Source organism: Apteryx mantelli, chromosome 3 (genome assembly GCF_036417845.1).
Source record: "Apteryx mantelli isolate bAptMan1 chromosome 3, bAptMan1.hap1, whole genome shotgun sequence".
NCBI lineage: Eukaryota > Metazoa > Chordata > Aves > Apterygiformes > Apterygidae > Apteryx > Apteryx mantelli.
Window position 1 is genome coordinate 83,821,098 of NC_089980.1, and position 21,506 is coordinate 83,842,603.

General features: G+C 42.0%; 1 protein-coding gene across 1 annotated transcript in view; it reads right to left on the reverse strand.

Annotated features, from left to right (window-relative positions):
• DCBLD1 (discoidin, CUB and LCCL domain containing 1) overlaps window positions 1-20,482 on the reverse strand; it is a 47,893-nt gene extending 27,411 nt beyond the window's left edge. Inside the window, exons 1-2 of the mRNA XM_067293808.1 lie at window positions 20,340-20,482; window positions 4,665-4,877 (exon numbers count right to left, since the gene is read on the reverse strand). Of these exons, the coding sequence (XP_067149909.1) occupies window positions 4,665-4,877; window positions 20,340-20,436 (310 nt within the window). The 5' untranslated portion in view covers window positions 20,437-20,482. The remainder of the gene's footprint in view (window positions 1-4,664; window positions 4,878-20,339) is intronic.
• Between the last annotated feature and the right edge of the window lie 1,024 nt (window positions 20,483-21,506).

Sequence of the window (21,506 nt, forward strand, 5' to 3'; positions counted from 1 at the left end):
ATAGTAGGGTCTGGCAGTCGGGGTGAGACAGCCTGGCTATTCGGCACTCAACTCTGCGCAACACGGTCACAACTCCAGAACAAGCGATAACCATTCCTCAGTTTTAGGAAAAAACAAATATAACTTTCAATTAGCATTTCCAAAAGGTGGCCAAAGACTTCAGGAAAGGAAAGAAAAGGCATCTAGTGAGGGTCAGGAAGGTGAATTAATTACAGTTGAAAATTAGAGGGTCTTGGCTACCTGTTCTCACAGGCTTGGGGCTTGCTTGACCCCAAGTGAGATGCCCCAGCCTTTTACCAGATCTGTGGTTTTAGCTAAACAGAAAGACAGAAACACAGTAAGAGTTAGGAATCTTTAGTAAAGAGCTGTACCCACTTAACAAAAAAACACAGAAAAATATACAGTATAGTTTATGCATCTAAGAGAAAAGCATGGGATTTGATAAAACAAAAGCAGACATTCTTCACTTCATAAATCTTTCCAAAGCTGAGGCCTTGGAATACTGTAAACACTCATTCAAAAGCCAACTGTTAAAAAGAGTTTTGGCTGTTAAGAAACTGCTCGACTTGATCTTCAGTGAGAACTTGTCTGGACATTTCCCTGGATTTCCTGAAATACCAGAAACAATAGTGTAATCACAAGTTTCCTTTGAGGGGAGAAAAAGAAACCTGGCCACACCCTTTATTCAAGCAAGACATTTATTACAATATATAATAAGGAAAAACTGGTTTGATGGATCCCCTCAAGCCAAAACAAGGCGTTGGAAGGCGCTCGCTTCTCCACACACACACACACCAGCAATCAGACTCTCCTGCATGTCAGTAAATGCTCGGTTTTTCTAACAACCTTCAGTGACTGGGTGTGGGGAGGAGAAAGCGTTTTCAGTAATTTCTCTAGCAATTTCACACTAGTTACTGGCTGTAAAATATGCAAGAACAAGTTAACTCTCCAAATTATTACTAGTCACTCAGCAGATCTGACATCCGCCCCAGAGGAGCACATCAACCTCTACTGACTGCAAGTGAATGGAGAACTAAGCAGGCACTTAGCTGCTCTTTAATCTGTCTTTCCAGTCAAGACTGATGATCACCTCACAAAATTAAGGGAAAAAATACTAAGCCATTAGATGGGGAAAGAGGGGAAAAGTGACAAAAAAGGGGCAAAAGGGATACAGAAATCTGACAAAAACATGAAAAGAAGGTCTCTAAAAGCAATTCCTATTAAACTTTTAAAACATTCATGTTACACACTTACAGTCAGTGCAGCAATGGCTGTTGTCTTCTTGAGAACTACATGGTTAATCTTGCTTTCACATATCCCTTTAACTAAGTAAAAAATCAGAAGCATTATTCAGAGCTCAGTATTTTTATATGCTCAGATAATGCAGTTCACTCTAGGAGAAAAGCATTTCAATAAAGGCTGCACCTTGTCCATACTGTGCGATTCCCTCTGTGGGACAAAGGAAATATTTTTGTCCAATGCAAAGCTATGCCTTTGAAAGGAGACATTATCGCATATTTATTTCTCCTAGAGACAACACGTGCATAAGCTGTGTTAACATTTAAGGTTCGTCAGACAAAGGTGACTCAGTTTCACCAAAACTGATGTTAGACTAGCTTTCCTGACTGATGATTAATAATTTCACATCTAAATCTGGATACCATGCTCAGTCTGAAAGACAAGGTCTGCTACGGAGTCTTTCTTTTGGTGAACACTGAAGAAAATAGCGTGCAGAGTAATGACCCTGAGATACGGCTTTCAGCTGCTATAGGACAACCTTTTGATGGTGATAGCGTAAAAATCTAAATACGATGGCTGCCTTCACTGGTTCATCAAACCCAGAAGTGTTGAAGGTGAAAAGAACTGTACCGTCAGTTTTGTATCACAGCTGAAAGTGAGGCTTTAGCCAGCATAAGCAATGGTTGGTACACGCTTTTTTAAGAAGGAATGAGATTAGATTCACAGCACTTTTGTGCTGGTCTACAAAATTTGAGGAATGCCTAAAACTTAAATAAAACTTGTATTTAAGTGTTCTGTTGTATAATTTGTAGTGACAGACTGGCTAAAGGGGAGAAATCCTCTGGCTAACATAAGTCCATGAATCCACTCATTTGTATATAACCACTTCCCTTTAGGGTGTGGAACATCAGTGCCCCAAACATGAATTGAGTTGCTCCCTGCTTTATTGCATGAATCCTAGCAAAATGTTATAATGACAAATGAATCACAGTCACATAATAAAGACAACATGTGGGGAAAATCTGAAAGGGAAAAAAAAAAAACTTTGCCATCTGAAGACCTGTTTATGCTAGTGTTGCATTTACGTGGTATATATTTTGCGTAGCATTTTGCCTCTGACCAATTTTCTGAGCTGCAGATACATTCCTCAATCGAAGTGTGTATGCCTACTGACATTCACTCTCTTGTTTTCTGAAGAATTCGAGTGGTCAGAACAGTATTTAAAACACTTCTTTTGGGATCTTCTTTTCTTATAATGGCATACCTCTTAAATAAAGAGCAGAGACCATTTAGCTAATTTGAAATATGAATAATATTCGCACTGCCAGGTTTCATACATAACCTTTTAGATTTTCCCTTTTAAACTCAGGTCAAATACAGAAATCCCAAAACATTCAAACACCAGTTTTTCATTGCTCAAATGTTTTCAACGCCTCAAAAAATCTGTTCAACTGTCCATCATCCTATGAAAGAATTTCAACAGCACAGGTCAACATCTTCTCAGCTGAAGGGGAAGATGTTGACCTGCCTGTACATGTACATGATGAGCGGAGGGTTGCAAAGAGGAGATGGAGCTGGCAAAAATCACACTTAGCAGGGCTGATAGCAATGTCCACTCACAAAGCTGCTTTGGCTTAGCTAAATGCATATTAAAACCCAGAGCTATAGGAAGACTTTGAATCAGCTCACTTGGAGAGGTCCTCATCTCATCTATGAACCCCTGCATCTTTTAAAACACAAGAGTCATTGTGAATTTATGCATTTAGCACTATCCTCACGATAGGTCTACACGCATTTACAGCAGAGACTCTGTAGGTAGGCTAATGGGAAAGTCTACAGCAAGCAGCAGACCACAAAAACCCTTAGAGATAGTATGTCTGCCTGAGCTTAATCAGATACGAGCAAAATCTGCTAATTGTGCAGTTCGTTACTGAATATGCAAATTATAGTCCACATGCATCAAACATTACCAATCAGGCCTGAAAATGGGTGTGGGAATACTTTAAAAAATTAGTTACATGCATTTGATTGCATAATACACAGCTATTCTATGTTTACAGGCTGAATAATTGCACAACTGAACTATGTGAAGATGTCTTCAGGCTGATGTGTAAGGAGACAAAAATTCAAGCAGTATTCAAGCTTCACTTTTCATTTCAGAAAAACAATATATTAATTTATCCTTCTTTCCTAAAAAGGCCTTTGATTAGAAATGCAAAGATAATATCAATAAAAACTATTCAAAGATATGATAATGAAATACTAAACACCTATCACTTACTGCCAAGTACAGTCAGTATACTTGATGAACAGAATTAATTACTTAACTGTTCTGAAATGAGGTAAACAGCATAAATAAATAAAAAAACTAAGCACACACTGAGAAATGCTCCTTTGCCTCAGATCAAGCTATGTGCAAGGCTTAGACGTGAACACATCACTGTTTACTCCTGGTGAAGATCATTTCAAAATGTAATACCTCCCTAGTGAAGAACAATCATTACCTTTAACTTCATTTGTGAGAAAGGCTTTAATATCTTACTTGATTTTATCTTACCAGATGAGTTATAGGCCTATCATACTCATGAATGAAAGGCAATCAGCCTTCCTTACTACTAAAATACCTTAGGAGTCTTAGGAGAATCGCACACTTCACTGGGACAAGCAAAGAGCTGGGGTCACCTTGAAAACTGGCAAAAGCTCTGTGTAGTTTATCTCTCTATTTTCTTTTTCTATTGAATCCATTCTGCCTGTAACGTCCAGTATAGCATATTCAGCTTTGGCTAACTGAGGGGATGCAGCCCACTCCCAGCAGGCAAAATTTTATGAAATTTTGATTTATGAGTTTATTCACGTAGTATGGAACTCTGCTTGAACATAAAAGTGACTTCTGCAAATAGGCACATGGACTTGAAAAACAGTTTAACTCTTCTAGAAAGAGCAGATCAAAAATTTCAGCAACAACTGATTAGGAAAACTGATTTGAGGAAGGCCTTGGGTTCTCCCTGGGGAGGACTCTATTATTATTATTATGTGCACAGTTTTAACATATTTATTCACTTATCTTCCTGCACAAATCTCTCACAGAAGTGCAGACTGGCTGCACATATTTAATTTCTGCAAGTAAGTAGGCAAAGGTTATCAGTGAATAATAGTTAGCAATAGTCAAGGTTATCAACACCTCTTTCCTTTCCATTCCAGTCTGTGCTTTAACTACATCCCACTTGCTTCCCCACATACTCAGTCCCTCCCAGAAACTCTTGGCAGCTACACCTCAGCGAGGCTTGAACTGCCTCGGAAATAGAGAGATGCAGAATAGTCGATTCCAGTTTGTCATCTCATCTCATCTCTGTCTAGTCACGAACTAGGTTTTATGCAAACTTTTAACAGTTCATGTATTTACCATTGCCTTATCTTTTACATACCGTGCAACGTTGAAGAGCTTAGGATGGTAAGGTAGCTGGATTCGCATTTCTGTGATTCAATATCCAGGTCTCCGATTTTTAAGATCAGGCGTTTTCCCTGAGGCACTTGAATTTTCTTTTCACAAACAGTGTAGTTTGGGTACGTCCCAGGGTAGTTCCTGGATGCCAGGGTCCCGCTGTCTTGGTACATCACCACATGCCCACATCCATCCCCTAGAGAAAGCAAAGAACCAAGGAGGAGAAAATGTATTCTTAAATTAAAAAAAAAAAAAAAATACTGACCATGTAATCCTGTCTCACACACACACTTCCCCCTTTTAAAAAAGTATTTTGTAATATGCTATCTCAGTTATGCTGTTATTGGAGAATAGGTAATTAGAATAAAGTATCGTATTTCTCTTGCAAATCAGAAAAGAGGGTTGGAGACATTCATGAACCAAGATGTATTTGACCATCCTGTACAAACAGAGTCTCCCTGGTTTTCTGTTTTATGGCCAAACCTTGCTGAAACCATAAAGATACAATTCAAAATGTAATAGGTAGGCTTCTTCCTCAAATATTTTTCTCCCAGTTATCATTCCATGTTTTATTTCCATACAATAGAGCCATCAGGGAGAAGGTAACTGAATCATACATGAAAGCACAGACATGATTTAACTGAATAATATCACCGACCTGACTCATCTTACTTTTCTGTTGGTTTTCTTGCTCCGCTTATCCAATGTGCAAAGCATCAGGGACAAAGCAAGCACGGAAGAGAGACTTCAAATGTGGGCCATGTATATCCCTAGTGGCGTACAAGCTACGTCGCGGTAGTACACCGGGAGATGCTACTGCTGCTGCCTCCCTACCAACTTGCTACGACACACGCATAGCACTGTTGCCACTGCCGGCGGCACAGGGGCTGTTTTCACGACGATGTGCACACATGAGCCACCTGGGTGACTGCCGTGGAGAGGCATCGAAGGGGCAGCTGGAGCACGACGCGTGACCGCCGGAAGAGGCACAGGGGATACACGGGGGGGGGGGGGGGGGGGGTGCGGGGGCCCAGATGGAAAACAGGAAGCAGCCATGGAGGAGAAGGAAGCAGGTATCCGATAAGGGACCTTGACTACTAAAGGAAGCAATCTGCAGTGTGCTAGTAACTTGGAATTTATATTTTAAAAGCTTAAGACAAATCATTCTGCTAAATCTTCCAAATAATGGAAACTACTACAATAGTGGAACTACTGCTGTATCTATGTGCATGTAATAGGCAGCCCTCAATTTTAGGTCAGTTAGAGCATAGACGCTCTTTACTTAGAAGTCTTGTATATTGTTACCCTTTATTAGTGCAAAAATTAAAACTGGTCCTAGAAGTGTTAATAAAATAAAGAATCCTGAATAGCTGGGAATTTACAATACGTCCTTTAACTACCCAGCATTTTGCTCTGGGGGATATTTTGGTTAAACTCTTTTGACCTGTCCATTTTAATTACTACCTGAATTTTCTTCCACAGTCACGAGGAGGAACAAACTTAAGATTTGATAAAGCTATTTAAAGGTGAACGACTAGAAATGAAGTGTTGATAAAGAAACGTGACATGCCAGAGGGTGGGGGGAAGTGGCACACTGCAAAGATAAGCTCCAAGCTATTAAACTTTGACTCACTACTGTATAATTACACTGCCATTTCATGCAACTCACTCAACTGCTTTTTCACAGGCAACAGCATTTATTTTGAAGCTTTATCGTTATTACCAGCTTTGTTGCTTGCTATTTAATTCTGTTGCAGATTCATGCTTGGAATAGAGGTGACTAGGAAACAGATCCAAAATCATATCACCATAAAACACATTAAATTTGTTTGTTTTTTCCAGATCTCCTTGTTCACACATTTTGAAAAATATCTGTTGTTAAAATTCCTTATTCTGACTCTATTGATTTTAGAATGCATAGGCAAATGCTAATGATAAAAGGCAAACTGGCCTTCTGAGCAAATCACCTTTTCAATGGGAACATTCTGCATGAGGAAAAAAATATCAAGAGCAATACTGTATATGTGCTGCCAACTTTCTGAACCCAGAGAGGGATGCAAGGAGGATTAGTAGTATAAGACTGGATTATGTCTAGTGGGGCACAAGACACCCTTGCTGTCTGTGCAAGAGACTGGTGTGTAGTAAAAAAAAGAACTGTGCTTGGCCTTTATTTAAACTGTATGTTTCTAACTGTAAGCATTTACTTTAGTTGGGCTTAGAAAAAAAAAATAATAATTACAATCTGGAGCTTGGTTTGCAACTTATCCTCAATGGGGAAGAAAAGGGAAAGCAAACAAACAAGTTACCCAAGTACAACAAAATGTCATGGAGATGAACTCTTTAAAACTCAGAAATCCTAGTGTTTGATTTCTCTTAACCTTGCTGGGTTACATTCTGGCCTGTGTTACCTCCAAACAACGCCAAGCATCCTTTGTGATACAGGACTCTCCTCAAAAAAGCCAAAAAGACACCACTGTCCTGGTAAGACCCTGACAACTGTACAGGTCATAGACCATTATATTTCTGCAGCAAGTGTACAGGCAAAACTGCACCAAAGACCTCAGCCTGCCATCCTCTTCTGTGGAAGTTATTCAAGGTCTTGTTCCCAGGGAAACTCCCTTTTCAAAATTTGTCTTTGAACCAGCATTGAAATGAATTAAAGCCAGAACAACTCTTTTGTGCTAAGAAAGTATAAAAGTTTGTCCTGTCCAGATTCCACTAGTGAAAAGTCAGGAAATGTCATTCAAATACTCGTGCTGATGAGAGGCAGGTGAAGCATCACCTTGCATCTGTTACTCCTCTTGCTGCCTCTGTCCTGCCTGTGCACCTCAAAGGAAAAGGTCATGATGAAAGCTTGTATGTCACAAGGACTGAAGTAATATCCAAAAAGTCATGCTGAGTCCTAGTCAAGTATAACTCCTTATAGAGAAGCCTGACTATGGTCCTAAATTTTAGTTTCTCAGCAATTATGAAGATTACCAGAACATGCTACACTAAAATTTGCTGGGAAATACACCCTATGGAAGGAGTTCGAAGGTATGGAGGGAAGGCAGAAAAAAACTCAGGATCTGATAATTCAAAGAGAGATTTAACCACAGCATAGTGAAAAAGTTTTAAGTATAATTCCACTATTTCAATGGAAAATGTGAACAAGACTACCATTAGTTTTTTTCTTATCTACAATTTCTACATAAAATTTTGATTTTCAGTAGAAATATACTGGCCACATCTCAAACCTTTCAATTTTAAAATATGGCTACTTGTCCTCATAAAAACTATAGTTTAAATACCTCATGTCTTCTTGTTTTTTTTATAGGCACAGCTCTTCTGGCTGGAAATATGTGTATTTAATCAGACAATTCGATGCAGAATTTCTTGCTAACACTAAGTTTTCACTTAGTGTTACTTTTGACAACTGCTTTCTATCACCCCATTTGGCGAGAAGATGATGGCCTTGCCTCAGACATCCAAGTTTCATCCCTTCTCACTGGACTGGAGCAAAGCAAAATATTTGAGCACAAGGTATTCATCAGCCAGAAAATCTAAACATGTTCAGGTTTAATAAAATCTCTCTGCAGCACCAGGACTTACTAAAAGCACATCAAACATACTTTGTAAACAGAGTTCCCATGGGCATTTGAATCAAGTTTAAGACTGCAGTCTTTGGATTCAGGGCGCCTGCCCGCTGGTTGGCACTCAGGTTGTACGAAGGCTCACATAAGGCTGGAATTACGACTGTTTAACATCAAGATAAAATTAGTGTCTGTGGGAGATAATGGAAATAACTCCCCAAGAACTGAGAACCACAACCAGCATCCGCTGCTGCAAACGCAGAGCACGTTTCTTTCACCTTGACTTCTCTCGTGCTAGTAGCGACACATACTTTTAAAATCGAAACTTGAAGGGTTGATTTTGAACTGCGGCAGAGTTAGAGAACTTGAAAATAACACAGGTTCCTCCAAGTACCCTGCTGCCACCCCAAAACACCTGCCTTCACCTGCGCCCAGGCTGGGCAGGTCCCCCCACCCCACCTCTCTCCAGGCCCAGCTCACACACCAAGCCGTGGCCTCTTCGCCATGTGCTCCCTGGGTTTGTCCTCCCCTGGCAATGGGCAGATGGCAGCTTCATGCAAGAACTCGGAATACTACCCTCTGTGATAGCAAAAACGTTTCTCAAGTACTTTAATAAAAAGTTTTTGTGTACTGCACCTTTTACTAAACATTTATCCTGCCAGCTACAAAACAGTTACATAGCTTTCTATCAAAGTTTGTCTTCAAAAGAATTGCTACAGCATCCTGGCAGAAAACAGCTGCCTTTTTCATCCTTCTGATTCATGTTCACTCAGCAATTAATAACTGACTTGGATTCACTCCAGCGCTAAAAACGCTTTATACCTAAGTGTGCTCACATACGTAGCGGGCCCGCACGCACCAGCAGCTCCTGTGTTCTTCCCCATCGTGCCACGAGCCACTTTGCACACTACCGTTTCTCTCTACCTCTCTGTTTACAGATACTGTTACAGTCAAAACCCAGTATTTTCTGAAGAGCTACAACCGCACCTGGAGACAGCCAAAGCGCAGAAAATGCCACTGAGCTGAGCGTGCAGCTTTGCAAGTTCTGCTGATAACCACCCTCATGAGCAGAAATCCCTCTCATTTTGCTTTCCCTGAAGTCATGACTTTAGCTTATTAAAAGACACAATAACAACTGAGTCAAGAAGCAGTTCTGCCCCCGTGCTTGACAGAAGCTTCACGTTATACATACAAATTGATGAGCATCCCCAAAAGTGCTCAAATCTTTCCAGTCAAGCCTGTGCTCTCCCTGCCCACATGGGATAGGGGGGAAGCCCAGGGAAAACCCAAGGGTTTTTGCTGGAGGCCCCCCTAGCCCGCTGAGGCGGTCTGACAAAACTTCAGTTTGTCATATAGTCATGAGGATCTTCATCACTAACCAAGTCACGCACGCTGCAAACATAAATGTGCTTGCACTTTCACTGCTGTGTGCCTGAGTAAATTCCAGAATTAAGCACTTCATCTCTAACCTCTTCAGCAGCAAAACTAGGTCAAGAGCTTTAGCTCTTTCTGCACCGTTACAACGGAAGAGTGAGATCAACCCGCGAACGGCATCTGCGCTGCTGCTCCCTGTTCCAGCGAAACTCAGACCTCTTCGCCCTGCCCATTAATGGGCTCTGGGAGATAACAAAAATGAAAGATGGCATCACGAACCTGAGGCATGGTGGTGTGGTGACTGTTGCTGCTCCGTCAGTCCGGCTGCTCCTGATCGAGCCGGGGGACAGGAGCTGCCGGGGGGAGGTGGGGGCAGCGGACAGGTGACCGCGCGGTTGAAGAACGACTGCCGAGTGGACTCACGAGCACTGGGGTCAGGGTTTCACAAGCCACCGAGTTCAGAGTGGATGCCATTTACACGGCTGACCTAGCCTAATGTGTAGAAGTATATAAATTCCCAGAATTTTTTTTCCAGGGTCCAGATTTACATTCTTCGCAATATTTTGTGGAGACTGCAAGAAGTACTTTCAAATAACGAAAGAAACCACTGGAAATTAAGGCAAGTCTCTAATCATCAGAAAAGACAGTGACTGCAATATGCCATGACCTTTAAATTAGTGTTTTTCATTCTATGTCTTGTTAAGAGAAGTCCACCGCTTCTCGGAATGCCCTACTGCAAAAGAAAAAAAATACATATTCTGTAGAAATTTTCTTTAAATTGTGTTCTCATTTGTTTGACTGCATAAGGTTCCCAGCAGACATTTTAACCCCTGTACTACAGCAGTTCCTCACAATGCTCATTTTGCTGCCAAAGCCAAACCAGCAGCAGCTGGGGAGAGGTGGGAGGAAGCCTGAGAGTGGGAAGGGAAGGTAGAGCGGGAGAAGAAACAAAGCAACATTGTAGAGTATAGATTTCGTAGACCAAATTATTTACTTACCAACATCAAAGGGATGCAAAAGGAGAAGGAGGTCATACAAACCACAGCATATTTTTCCTGCCTCTTCACAGACACTATTTACTGTAACGTGCCACTTAAGGTGGCAATGAGAAAGCAGCAAGTGATCTTAAATTGGTTCCGCAGCAGTTCTATAAATCACAAATTGCTGCCATGTTCCTCGCTGTGACGGCCCTCCCAGCCATGTGGGCTCTGGCTAGGGGCCTGCCTTGCCTGATGTTTTCTCCTGCAAGCAGGCTCAGGAGATGCTCTACCTCAAACATATAACAAGTTATGCTGGTAACCAGTTGGATTACCACCATCAAATATATAAAAATATCACTGACAACCATTCCAGCTTTCTTATTTAGCAAAGTAGCTTACAACTTTATCACCGTTTCTTCAGTGCTCTCCATAAACTAAGGGAATTTTAGAAATTATAGACACACATATACAAGTAGCACAGAATGCCTTACAGCTGTCTTGACCTAAGTGACAGGGATTTTATTGTGTTGCCACAAACAGCACAAGGAGACTTTGCTATTCTAGAAACCTCTCAACTGTGCAGAAGTTTGCAGAGGTGAAAGCCTAGCAATACCTGAGTTTTTATTTCTTTAGCTGCTCAAATGAAAACAAAACAAAATCCAAACCAGAAATTTCCTTATGAGCAATCTCTTCCATCATTAGGAAGTCATGCTCCACTAAGGAGGGAATTTTACACTCAGTATTCAGGTTTGCAACCTTAAGAACTAACAAAATAAGTCTCATTTAAAGTAACACAAATGTGAACCAGAAGCTCATGCATTCAAAATCTTTCAATTTCACTGTATCCATAAAAGATTTGATTAGTTGTCCCTTAATCAATTAACTTGCTGGAGAGCAAGCAGCTCTTCTGCATCTTAGGGGCTTGTGTCAGTAAGAGGCCTCACACTACCTAGCTGTACTTATGCATGAGAAACAGTGACAAGACAATTCAGACTACTGTAGAAAACACAGTGCCAAAAAGAAAGAACAGCAGCTACAGCTGGACAGTCCCTGCTCTATGAATTATTTATGAAGAAACAAGATTAAGAAGTTTCTGCATTCTATAAAGAACAAGATCCTGCAACACGTAAGGGACAAGGTTTACACAAAAATTTAAATATCATTTTACAGTTTTCTTGCTTTTCTTCTATTAAATACACAGAAGTAGTAAGGAAATAGGTTTGCCTTTGCTTTTCAGGATCACTGTCTGGTTCCATCATAATCTGTGAAAGAAAGTACTAGAGTACAAGAAAAAATAAGTGTTTTAGTCACTGCTTCCAGGCCTTGGGTAGTACACCCAAAGCCAGTCTTAGAAATATGTGACTTTCAGCACTGGAATTTGCTTTTCAGCACTCTAACTACAACAGCCTTGAGCTTGTGGGTGTGAGAAAACTTCGATGTCTTTTTAGCTGGTAAAACAAAAAAAGATTATTTATTTAATTATTGCTTGGATAGCTGCATTTAATCTTTAGCAATGCTTTTCTTTTATGGATGTGCTATAATGCTGTGATACATGACCTCTACATTTTATTAGTTAGTGTATTTGGGAACAGATGTGAGAATGGATCTCCACATTTATCAAAAATTTAGAGGAACTGCAAATGTAGGATCCCCGTTTTGCAAAACCCAAGTTGAGTTTCAAAGAGCAAGTTTCCAACAAATACCTGCACTGCCCTACTTAAAATGCATGCCCAAATTATGCATCTCAAGCGCACGTGTACTGAGAAGGCATCGAGAAGTTCATTGCTCAAGCACTTGCTGTAACTGCATGCACAGAAGGAACCCTGAAGGACTGTAAATAGACGGAAAAGTGGCAGTAGCACAGTGCTTCTCTATCAGTCACAAATGTGGAATAACTCAGGACCTATAAAGGCTATGGGGAACAGATATCCCACAGACAGCAGTTTCTTTCCTGTCCCTTCTGTGCGCCACAGAAACACGGCCAAAGCGGCGCTGGAGCCCCCCCCTGCTCCCAGTGGTGGGCACCCTTCTAGCTGGGGGCACTGGGCAGTTAGGGCACCTTTTCTGATTCGCTGATTTGGGGCAAACATTCAATTGGATTTCTATTAGGGGCTTTTCAGGTGAAGTAGGAAATGATAATCTTAACCGAGAGAGAGAGAGAGACACACACACACACATATATATATATATATGCAAATTGTTTGCTCTACTTTCTCCATCTGTTTTTTTCCCCCGAGTTCTTCTCTTTGCTGTTCTTTACTGGAGATTAACTTAAATTATATTGCACTGAATTTGGACTCTGTGGAAAACATATGCTGCAAGCTCAGGGCCAAACTCCAATATTGGGATGCACAGGAATAGCAAAATTCAAAGCAGTGTTAAGAACTGACAAAACCATAGGGACAGGAAATTCAGAGACATCAGGATAAAGAAAGGCCAAGGCAGAACTGTTCCACATTAGAGTGGCATGTGGGAAGGCAAGAGTTCAAAACAGCATTAGTTTGGGTAAAAGAAAATATCTGAATATAAAAGGATGAAACCTCAGTTTTTATGTATGTGTGAGTATATATATATATATATATATATATATATATATGAATTCCCTTGTTAGAGTGATACAAGTCAGTCAAGATTGACAGTTATCAGTGACTAAGGCTGGGCTCTTTTCTTGCAATCAAACATGGCTTACTAACAAAATCAGACATTCAGCTTTTTTGCCTGTATGACTAGACTGAATACGTGATTTGTTAGTAAGCAAGAACAGAAAACACCTCGCTTTTGTCAATCACATTATGCAAACCCTCCATTATCCCCAAGGTGTAAATGAATATATTTCTCAAGATGAAATTGGTTTATGGTGGAAACAGTAATTGCCATTTGTTAGCAAGACACAAATGTCTGTTTTGCCTTTGACTCAGCCAACGTAACTTCTAGGAAACTAGCTCTTTCCACAGTGATTGTTGCAGTCTAACAATAAACAGTTCCTCACACCCCTCATATAAATGGAAGCAAAAAATTAACTGAACTAACATGAAGATGTCATCAAAGATGTACATCAGGCTTCCAACCTGGAGTGCTGAAAATAGAAAATGTCTTTTTTCGGCATACCCACATTATCAGCTTGCCCAATACTCATCAGCACAGTATTAACAAGAACGGCCATTCAGAATCCCGGTAGAACAGTAAACTTCATGCTGTCTACAATCCATTGTGGCCACATCTGCCTAGTGTGAACGTCAAAAAAAAAAAACAACAGTCACATTATTACTTAAGTATTATCATGTTGGTTGTGATGCTGTATACGATCCACATGATCATTTCTGTCACTTTCACATTCTTCTGTGACATATTAATATGAGATTATGCAAAAGATATTTGCAAGTGCTGTAATGGAAGTGGAAAATAGTACATAGGGGAATGTTTCATGCCACCCTGTGAACACCACTTAAACTCCATAATTTTCTTTTATTCAACTGTAATTTTTTGATCAGTAGCAGTATCAAGCAATCTTATTTTCATGCTTTGAAACAGTGCAGGCAGGAAGGTCTGAACAGTTTTTTTTATTTATCTCAAGAAGAAATACTTTTATTAATACTTATCAATAGTGTGATTTCTTAGCCCCTAATTTCTTGCAATACAACATGATTCTACTTTGCGTCTAGAAAACACAAGGACTGAATTTCTTTTGAAAAGAAAAAGATTAGTTTTGAAAACCCCAGCATCAGCACTTTTTGAAAATCAGCACATTCTAAGATATCTCATTTTAATGACAATGAATTTAACTACTGTGACAAAATACTACTAGAACAACAAACCCTGACTCCCTCTTGGTTTTGAAAATGTTAACACTTATGACCACCTAGTTTCTCATTGTACATGACACAATACTCACATTATGACTTGCGTATTGAAATTTTGTCTTAAAGCTTTCAGTGGGAGCACAGAACCTGTGGCTCTCAGGCATTTCAATGCAAATTCCTCTCTACCATGCTGACACAGCAAATATGAGATAATATAAACCCCCGGCTTTCGGAGCAAGCTGAGACAACAGGGAGGGCACATCTCCAGTGTGACCCATAGACCTTGCTGCCAAATCCTCTCAATATGGGTGACTTTCAGAATCTCTGAATTTGTTTTACGATTTAAAATATATTCTTTCATGCTTCAGGCATAAAATCAACTGTTTTTGTTATGAGCTCATTTTACAAACAAAGCATAGCTGACAATTAAGTCAAAGCAATCCACCAACACAGAAATAGCGTGACACCAGAGTAAAATGTATTTAGGGAGTCTCAAGCAGAAGTTGCACATCTCTGTTCCATGTAGAGCTGCTGCAGCTGCGACAACAAGGCTCAAGCACTTAACAAAGCCATTCTGTCTGGATGGGTTAAGAAACGCACCTACGTTTCCAGTGTTTTGAGATCTGTCCTCACTACACCATGAAGAAAAGTTTTGTTTGATTTCTGACAGGACACATGGGCCTTTGTATAACACACGGGATCATATCCAGAATTCCCCATGTGTTTTTGTAATTTGAAATAAAGCAAATAAACACAATTTTTATTCAGTAGACATGAACATCTGGAAGATGACATCAAGATGACTTCAACTTCAATGTCAAAGCATTAGACTGAAATCCAATATTGTTTAAACAATTTGCGGTGGAAGTGCGAGAAACTAGAACATCACAGATTTAAACTGTGATGGAAACAAGGTTTCTGCAGCAGCTGCAGAAAGAAACAATGTTTCAGAGCTTACTAAATAAGGAGTTAGAGCAATATAATGGAGAAGCCCTAACTACCTGATGAATATTAGTGCTATTATGGTAGCAGCTTTAATGTAAATGTGTGATACTAATCAGCTTCAGGATGTACCAAAATGAAGATCCTGGTCTCGTACGAGGCCCTGGATCTGTGCTTATACCATTACCACGCTCTGCCTTCCCCACTTATTCTCCTGACCCTCCTCAGGGAGCTTGAAAACACCTTTACTGAAGTTATTTGAAAACAGGCAAAGCAAGCATGGACTGGCCGCGTTTTTCCTTTCCTCTACCTAAGCAGAAGAGCAGAGTGGAGCTGCCACACCTGTATGTAGCTAGACATCAGCCTGATCCCATGGGGGAACTGGAAGTAATGAATAAGGCTGTGCAGGGATTGGAAACCCTGTTCAGGGAGGAGCAGAAAGTCCCATCACCACCAGAGGAAATTCCTGGGAGACAGGTCCTGGCACTGTCAAAAGGAAAGTCAGGCAAAGGAAGGAACAAAGCACCAAAATGTTTTCTCCCCTCTCGGCTTGCAGGCTTAGTATCAAAAATCATAATAACTAGAGATTTATTAGATTAAAATGGTGTCACCTATGACTACTGGCATCCTCCCTGTGTGCAAGCTTCCAGCCAATCTCAAAAATGTGGCTTTAATGCTCTACAATTTTCACTGAGAATATCAGTGTAATTTGATAGTTCATAATTTATTCTAAAAGCAAAAATTAAGACATCTATATACTCTTAAAACTAGTCAAACTTTTTTTTTTTTTAATTTAAAAGTCAATGGTAGATTGTCCCAGTTTGAAATTTCTTAATTCCAATTGCAATTCTAATTAAATCTTTTGAGGAAGTCATACGCTCATTCTTATGCATTGTTATTAACAATTTTATTGTGGATAGTCAGGATCCAGTGCCATTCCACTGAATCCAGTCAGAAGGATTTTATTTTGATTTTGTCTGGCTTGTTTCACTCTTAGCAGATGGTGCAAACCCATGTGTTGATGAATACATGCCACAGGAGAGCATCTGATACGATACAGCCAGCCTCAAGCCTGCAGTGATGTCTATGCTGAAGACTTCAGTGCCCACCACCACCCAGGACCACACTTCTTGGCACGGTATGTTAACTTGGATGCACTTTCAAAGCTACGCTACTTCTAGTACCCAAAATGGCATTGAGAAATGTATCTTAAATATTACTATAGAGCAGTGAACTCATCCTCAAAACTGGTGTTCTTTGTTGTTTTTTTTGTTTGTTTTTAACTGTGCTGCATATGCAACTCCAGTAGACTAAAGGTGGCACAGTTTTGATGGGTACAAATGAATGCATTTTTGCATACATAACTCAACAGATAATTTATATGAAATTTGATTCAACAGTAGTGCATGTTACATGCATGCGCAGGTAACTCAAATAACTTTCCCAAGGCATCTTTTTCTCCCTCCATCATTGGCACTCCCAGTGGCCTCCCTGTCTCTGACTTTGCTTAGGTTACCAGAGGGCATATTTCAAAGAGAAACCTCATTCTGGTCATTCACATCAAAGGACTTGGAGCTATTTATAGCAAAGTCTGGGTGACAGAAAATAAGGCAATTTTCATATGGTGGGTATACACATTTTTTATGAGTCATAATTGGGAAACTGTTGCCTCTGCCATTAGCGATTCCAGTCAGCATTCACAATGCAAGATAGAGGGAGCCAAGGAAGGAAGCAGACATAAGGACAAAAATCCAAACAAACTGAAGATGTACCAATCAGCTATATTCCAGAAGGGGGGGAGGGTTGGCACTACTGAAAAATTCATCGCTATCTGCATTTCAAACTGCTGGAAATGGGTATGCAGACTGGATTAGTGTTAGCATACTGACAGTCTTTGATATATGTTTTTATAAGCCCCTGAGAATAGGCATCTGAATACACCTACTCTTCAACTCTCTTTTACCTTTATAAGGCCTAGATCCCATTACTGTGTATGCTGTTATCATATTAACTAACAGTATGGCCTCAAAATATTTAAGAGTCTACTGCTCATAAATTCTCCCAAGTTATGAGCAGAAAGCCAGGCATCGGGTGGAAGCGTCAACAGACTCAGCAATACTGCGAAGCACAAATTCACATTTGGATGCTGATCTGTGAATCACACATGAACCAGTTTCATTCCTGTGTTTTATCAGGAAGGAAAATAAACAGGTTATAGCAAAAGCAGTGACTTAAATCTTGTTCTTAACCAGGTGAAACCCCCATTCCTCGTTTCTCTTCCTACAAATAACCAAACCACTGGCTTGTCCTACTATCCAGAATTTGATTAACAGTTCAGAAGTGAAATGGGAGGAAGACTCAAATTTCTGAAGATGACAAACTCAGGTTCAACTCTGATATAGGTATCTGCTGCCCAAAACTACATTGCTCAATGAGACCAGAAGAAAAACAGGAGGACAGTGAAAGGCAAAAATAATGTATTCAGGGTTGCCTCTCTTCTGCTTTGGATTTGAGTTGCCAGAAGGAGATTTTGGGAAGAGATACCAGGCAGGTGTGGTTGTGTGAGGCTGGGCAAGCAGGAAGCAAGGTATATTTTGGAGCTGTCAGCAAAGTAGTAGCAATTGAAACTACATGAGAGGTTAAGATCAGTGTGCAACAGAATAAAAAGGGAAAAGAACAACATTTTATTATGAATCCCAAAGTCATTTGTTACTCATACACAGTCATAGATATGATATTTGTCCCCAGGTGAGACCTACTAAGCTTAGAAATATGTTTTAATTAAAGTCAGTTTCCTAACCACTCAGCCTTTCCTATTATCATTCTATGAATAACCAAATTCTATGTTTCACAGATGTCCTCAGACAAAACACATCTTTAATGTATTTTTAAGAGCAGAGAAAGAGTTGACACATGCTCTGCACAGTTACACTCTTGATACGAGTCACGCCATGAAGCAACAAAGCCAGAGCTAGAACTTGCACCGTGAAAGATAGAGGCTCTTCCTTAATTTAAAACTTAAGTAAGAGAGAGACCAAACAACAGCTTCATCATTATCCTGCAGTAGCCCTCAAAATAAACTAAAGAGGGAAGTGATTTGGTCATTCACATCATTTCTGTTGTGAAAGAAGGCAAGTTGCACACCCAGCTCAAGAGAAGCCAGAAAAACTGTACTACTTTATTTTCAACTCAATATATTTAAACCAGTGCATCTTTCTCTGAACCAGCTGGTGGGAGACCCCAGTGGAGACAAGATATAGAACTAGCTGAAACTCAAGCCTGATTCACTCTGGCAGTTCTCATGCTCCATTACAACTTTCAAATCAAGTCAACAAGCTTGTGTAACAGGAAGTTTGTATCCACTTATCCTTATCTCCTTTCTTCACTTGTGCAACTTTATAACACTTGGCCCCTAATTTATAGGGTAAGATCAATAAACACACACACAAATATCTATCCCCTGAAGAGAAAGGGAAGATATGGGTCAAAATCTGTTCTGCTTTCCAGACACTAGACAGACTTTATCTTGTAAGCTTGAGTTTGGTCCAAGAGAACCAAGCAAAAATATTCCTTTGCATTTCTGTGCTATTGATTTGATGCCAGAAACATTTTAAACATGAATACAACATAAGTGCCCTTACCAATGTATTTTGGAATACAGATAAGGTGCAAGATTCATACTTACTGCTGAGTGCCACTACACACACTAAAAATCCCTAGAAACTTCAGTAAACTTATTATTCCTGATTTTCCACATGACTTTCTCCTCAATGTCATCATATGCAAGACAAACACTGGTGAAAGAGGAAAACAAAAAACCCAAAACGCTTAGGGGAAAGAGGAGATTGAGGGAAGTTTGTCTGGTGTGTGCACGTTTCTGCTAGCATATCAAGCAAGAGTCTCAAAAGAAGGAAACATATGGAGAGGATGGAATAGCAAAGCTTCAAGGGAAAAAATGGTTATTGCATTAAGCTTAACAAGTAGAAAGGCAACTCATATCAATTCTTCCCTTCAATGGAGGAAGGATCCATAGCACAAATCTCCATTTATAGAAAGTGTATAGAAAAAATAGGTATAAATCAGCCAAACAAAGTACTGCTTAGTACCACTGCTGGGATGCTATGCAAAAGGGCAATACTGGGTTTTTGGAATTTGCAGCCAAGTTGAAACATTAATATTGGGGACTATTAATTCATCTTAAATGTGGCGTCAAGTTTATTAGGACACTTGATTTTCACTGTTAACTATTTCACTGGTGGCTGTCAGCAAACTTCTCCAAGACAGATGCATCAGGCCACAGCCATTAGGCTGCAATTTCTCAGTAGGAAGAAAAGTCAGCTGTACTTGTGATTACACAGGAAGTTTACCTGTTAGCCACATAAAAATACAGGATAAACAGGCAAGTACCTGGGCCATAATTTTAACAAGCTGTAGTATCAAAAAAAAAAAGGGGGGGGGGGAGCTTGCAAGGTCTCTCGGAATTCCTACAGAACTTTGTTACAACAAGAGCAAGGGTATTTCATTTTAGCGAAGCAGTAAATAAACAGACCTGCCTGTGTGCAGTTTGGCACCCGTTTCGGGACCAGGGGCTGCGAGCACCGGGCGCGGCCGGGATCGGGGCGGCCTGGGCTGCCCCGCCGCGGGCCCCCACGCCACGGCCTCCGCCGCACGCGTCTGCCCCTCGCCGGGGACTTTTCCCCGCTCATTCCGCTTATAACAAACACACACCCACAGAGCCCCACGCGGCCCACCCTAATTAACGGGGGATTAAGAAATCAGCGGTATACATGCACCGTGAGGCCGGTTAGCGCTTTAATCTCGCGGCTACTCAGACGCGGGGATAAACCCGGCCAGGATTTAGCTATAGGCAGCCCCGCCGCGAAAGCACGGGGAAACGCGGGCAGCGGTGCAGGGGACCCCCCGGCCCCCCGGCGGGGGCAGGCGGCGGGGGCGCCGGCGAGCGGGCGGCCCCGAGCTCCCCCGGACTCACCCAGCTTCTCCGCCCGCAGCCAGAGCGGGGCAGAGGCTCCGAGCAGCAGCGAGAGCAGCAGCGAGGGGGCGGCCCGCGCCCCCGCGGCGGGGCCCATGGCTCCGGCTCCTGGCGGGGAAGGGAAGGCACAACTTCCCCGCTTCCCTCCCGCTCCTGCTCCTTTCTCTTCCTCTCCTCCTCCTCCTCCTCGCCGCCGCCGTCGGGGCCGCTCCGGGGCCAGGCAGCGCGCCCGCGGAGGGGGGCAGCCGCCCCGCGGCATGCCTGCGCGCCCCGCAGATGCTCCTCGCGGGCGGAGAGGGGCGGCGCGGGGCTTCCGCTGCCCCCCGCGCCTCGCCCCGGCTGCACGGCCGGCGCTGGGGGTGGAGAGAGGAAACGGGAGCAGGGCAGCGCCGCCGCTGCCATTGGGCGCCGCCGCGCCGGGCGCCTCCCCCCGCCACCGCCTCCCCACGCGTGGCCGGGCCCGGCCCTAGCGGGGTGGCCCCGGCGCTTGCACGCCGCGCCCAGCAGCAACGCGCCTGGTGCAAAACCGAGTGCATACACGAATATGTATACGCGCATTTTTTTTTAGGATGCGGCGTTATTTTGCTCCGCGCTCCCCCTGCCATGGCGGGAAAGGGGCACGGGCACCCGCGGAGCGGCTGCGCGGGCGCGGACACGGACACGAGTGGGGCCGGGCCCAAAGGGAAACCTCCTCTGCAGGCAGCAGAGCCCGGGTCGCGCCTCGAGCTTCCCGTTCCTGTAATCTGACCCCGGGCCCGTGTGTTCGCCCGGGGGTGAAAAACGCACGTTTCGCGTGTGTGGTGCAGTGGTGTGTTAAGCTTCTGGGCTGATTAACCATTATATTTTTAAATAAGGATGTAGGTAACTCTCTCCAGGTGAGCTGGCCTCTGCTTGCGCATGGGGGCATGTCACAGGTGTGTGGTAAGGAAATGGCTGTAAGTGCTGGCAGGTCCTGGAGACCTGTGCATTAAACAGGCCCCAACAGTTCTTTTAAAATTATGCTGAAGAATTCAAAGTAGCCTTTATACAGGCTTTTCAGAACAGGGTTGCTATGAGGATGATAGATTGGCACCGGTTGCAGTTGGGAAATACTGTATTGCTACAATAAACTATAGTACATAATAACCTGCTTGTCCTAGACACAACTGATAATTACTAGATTTGATC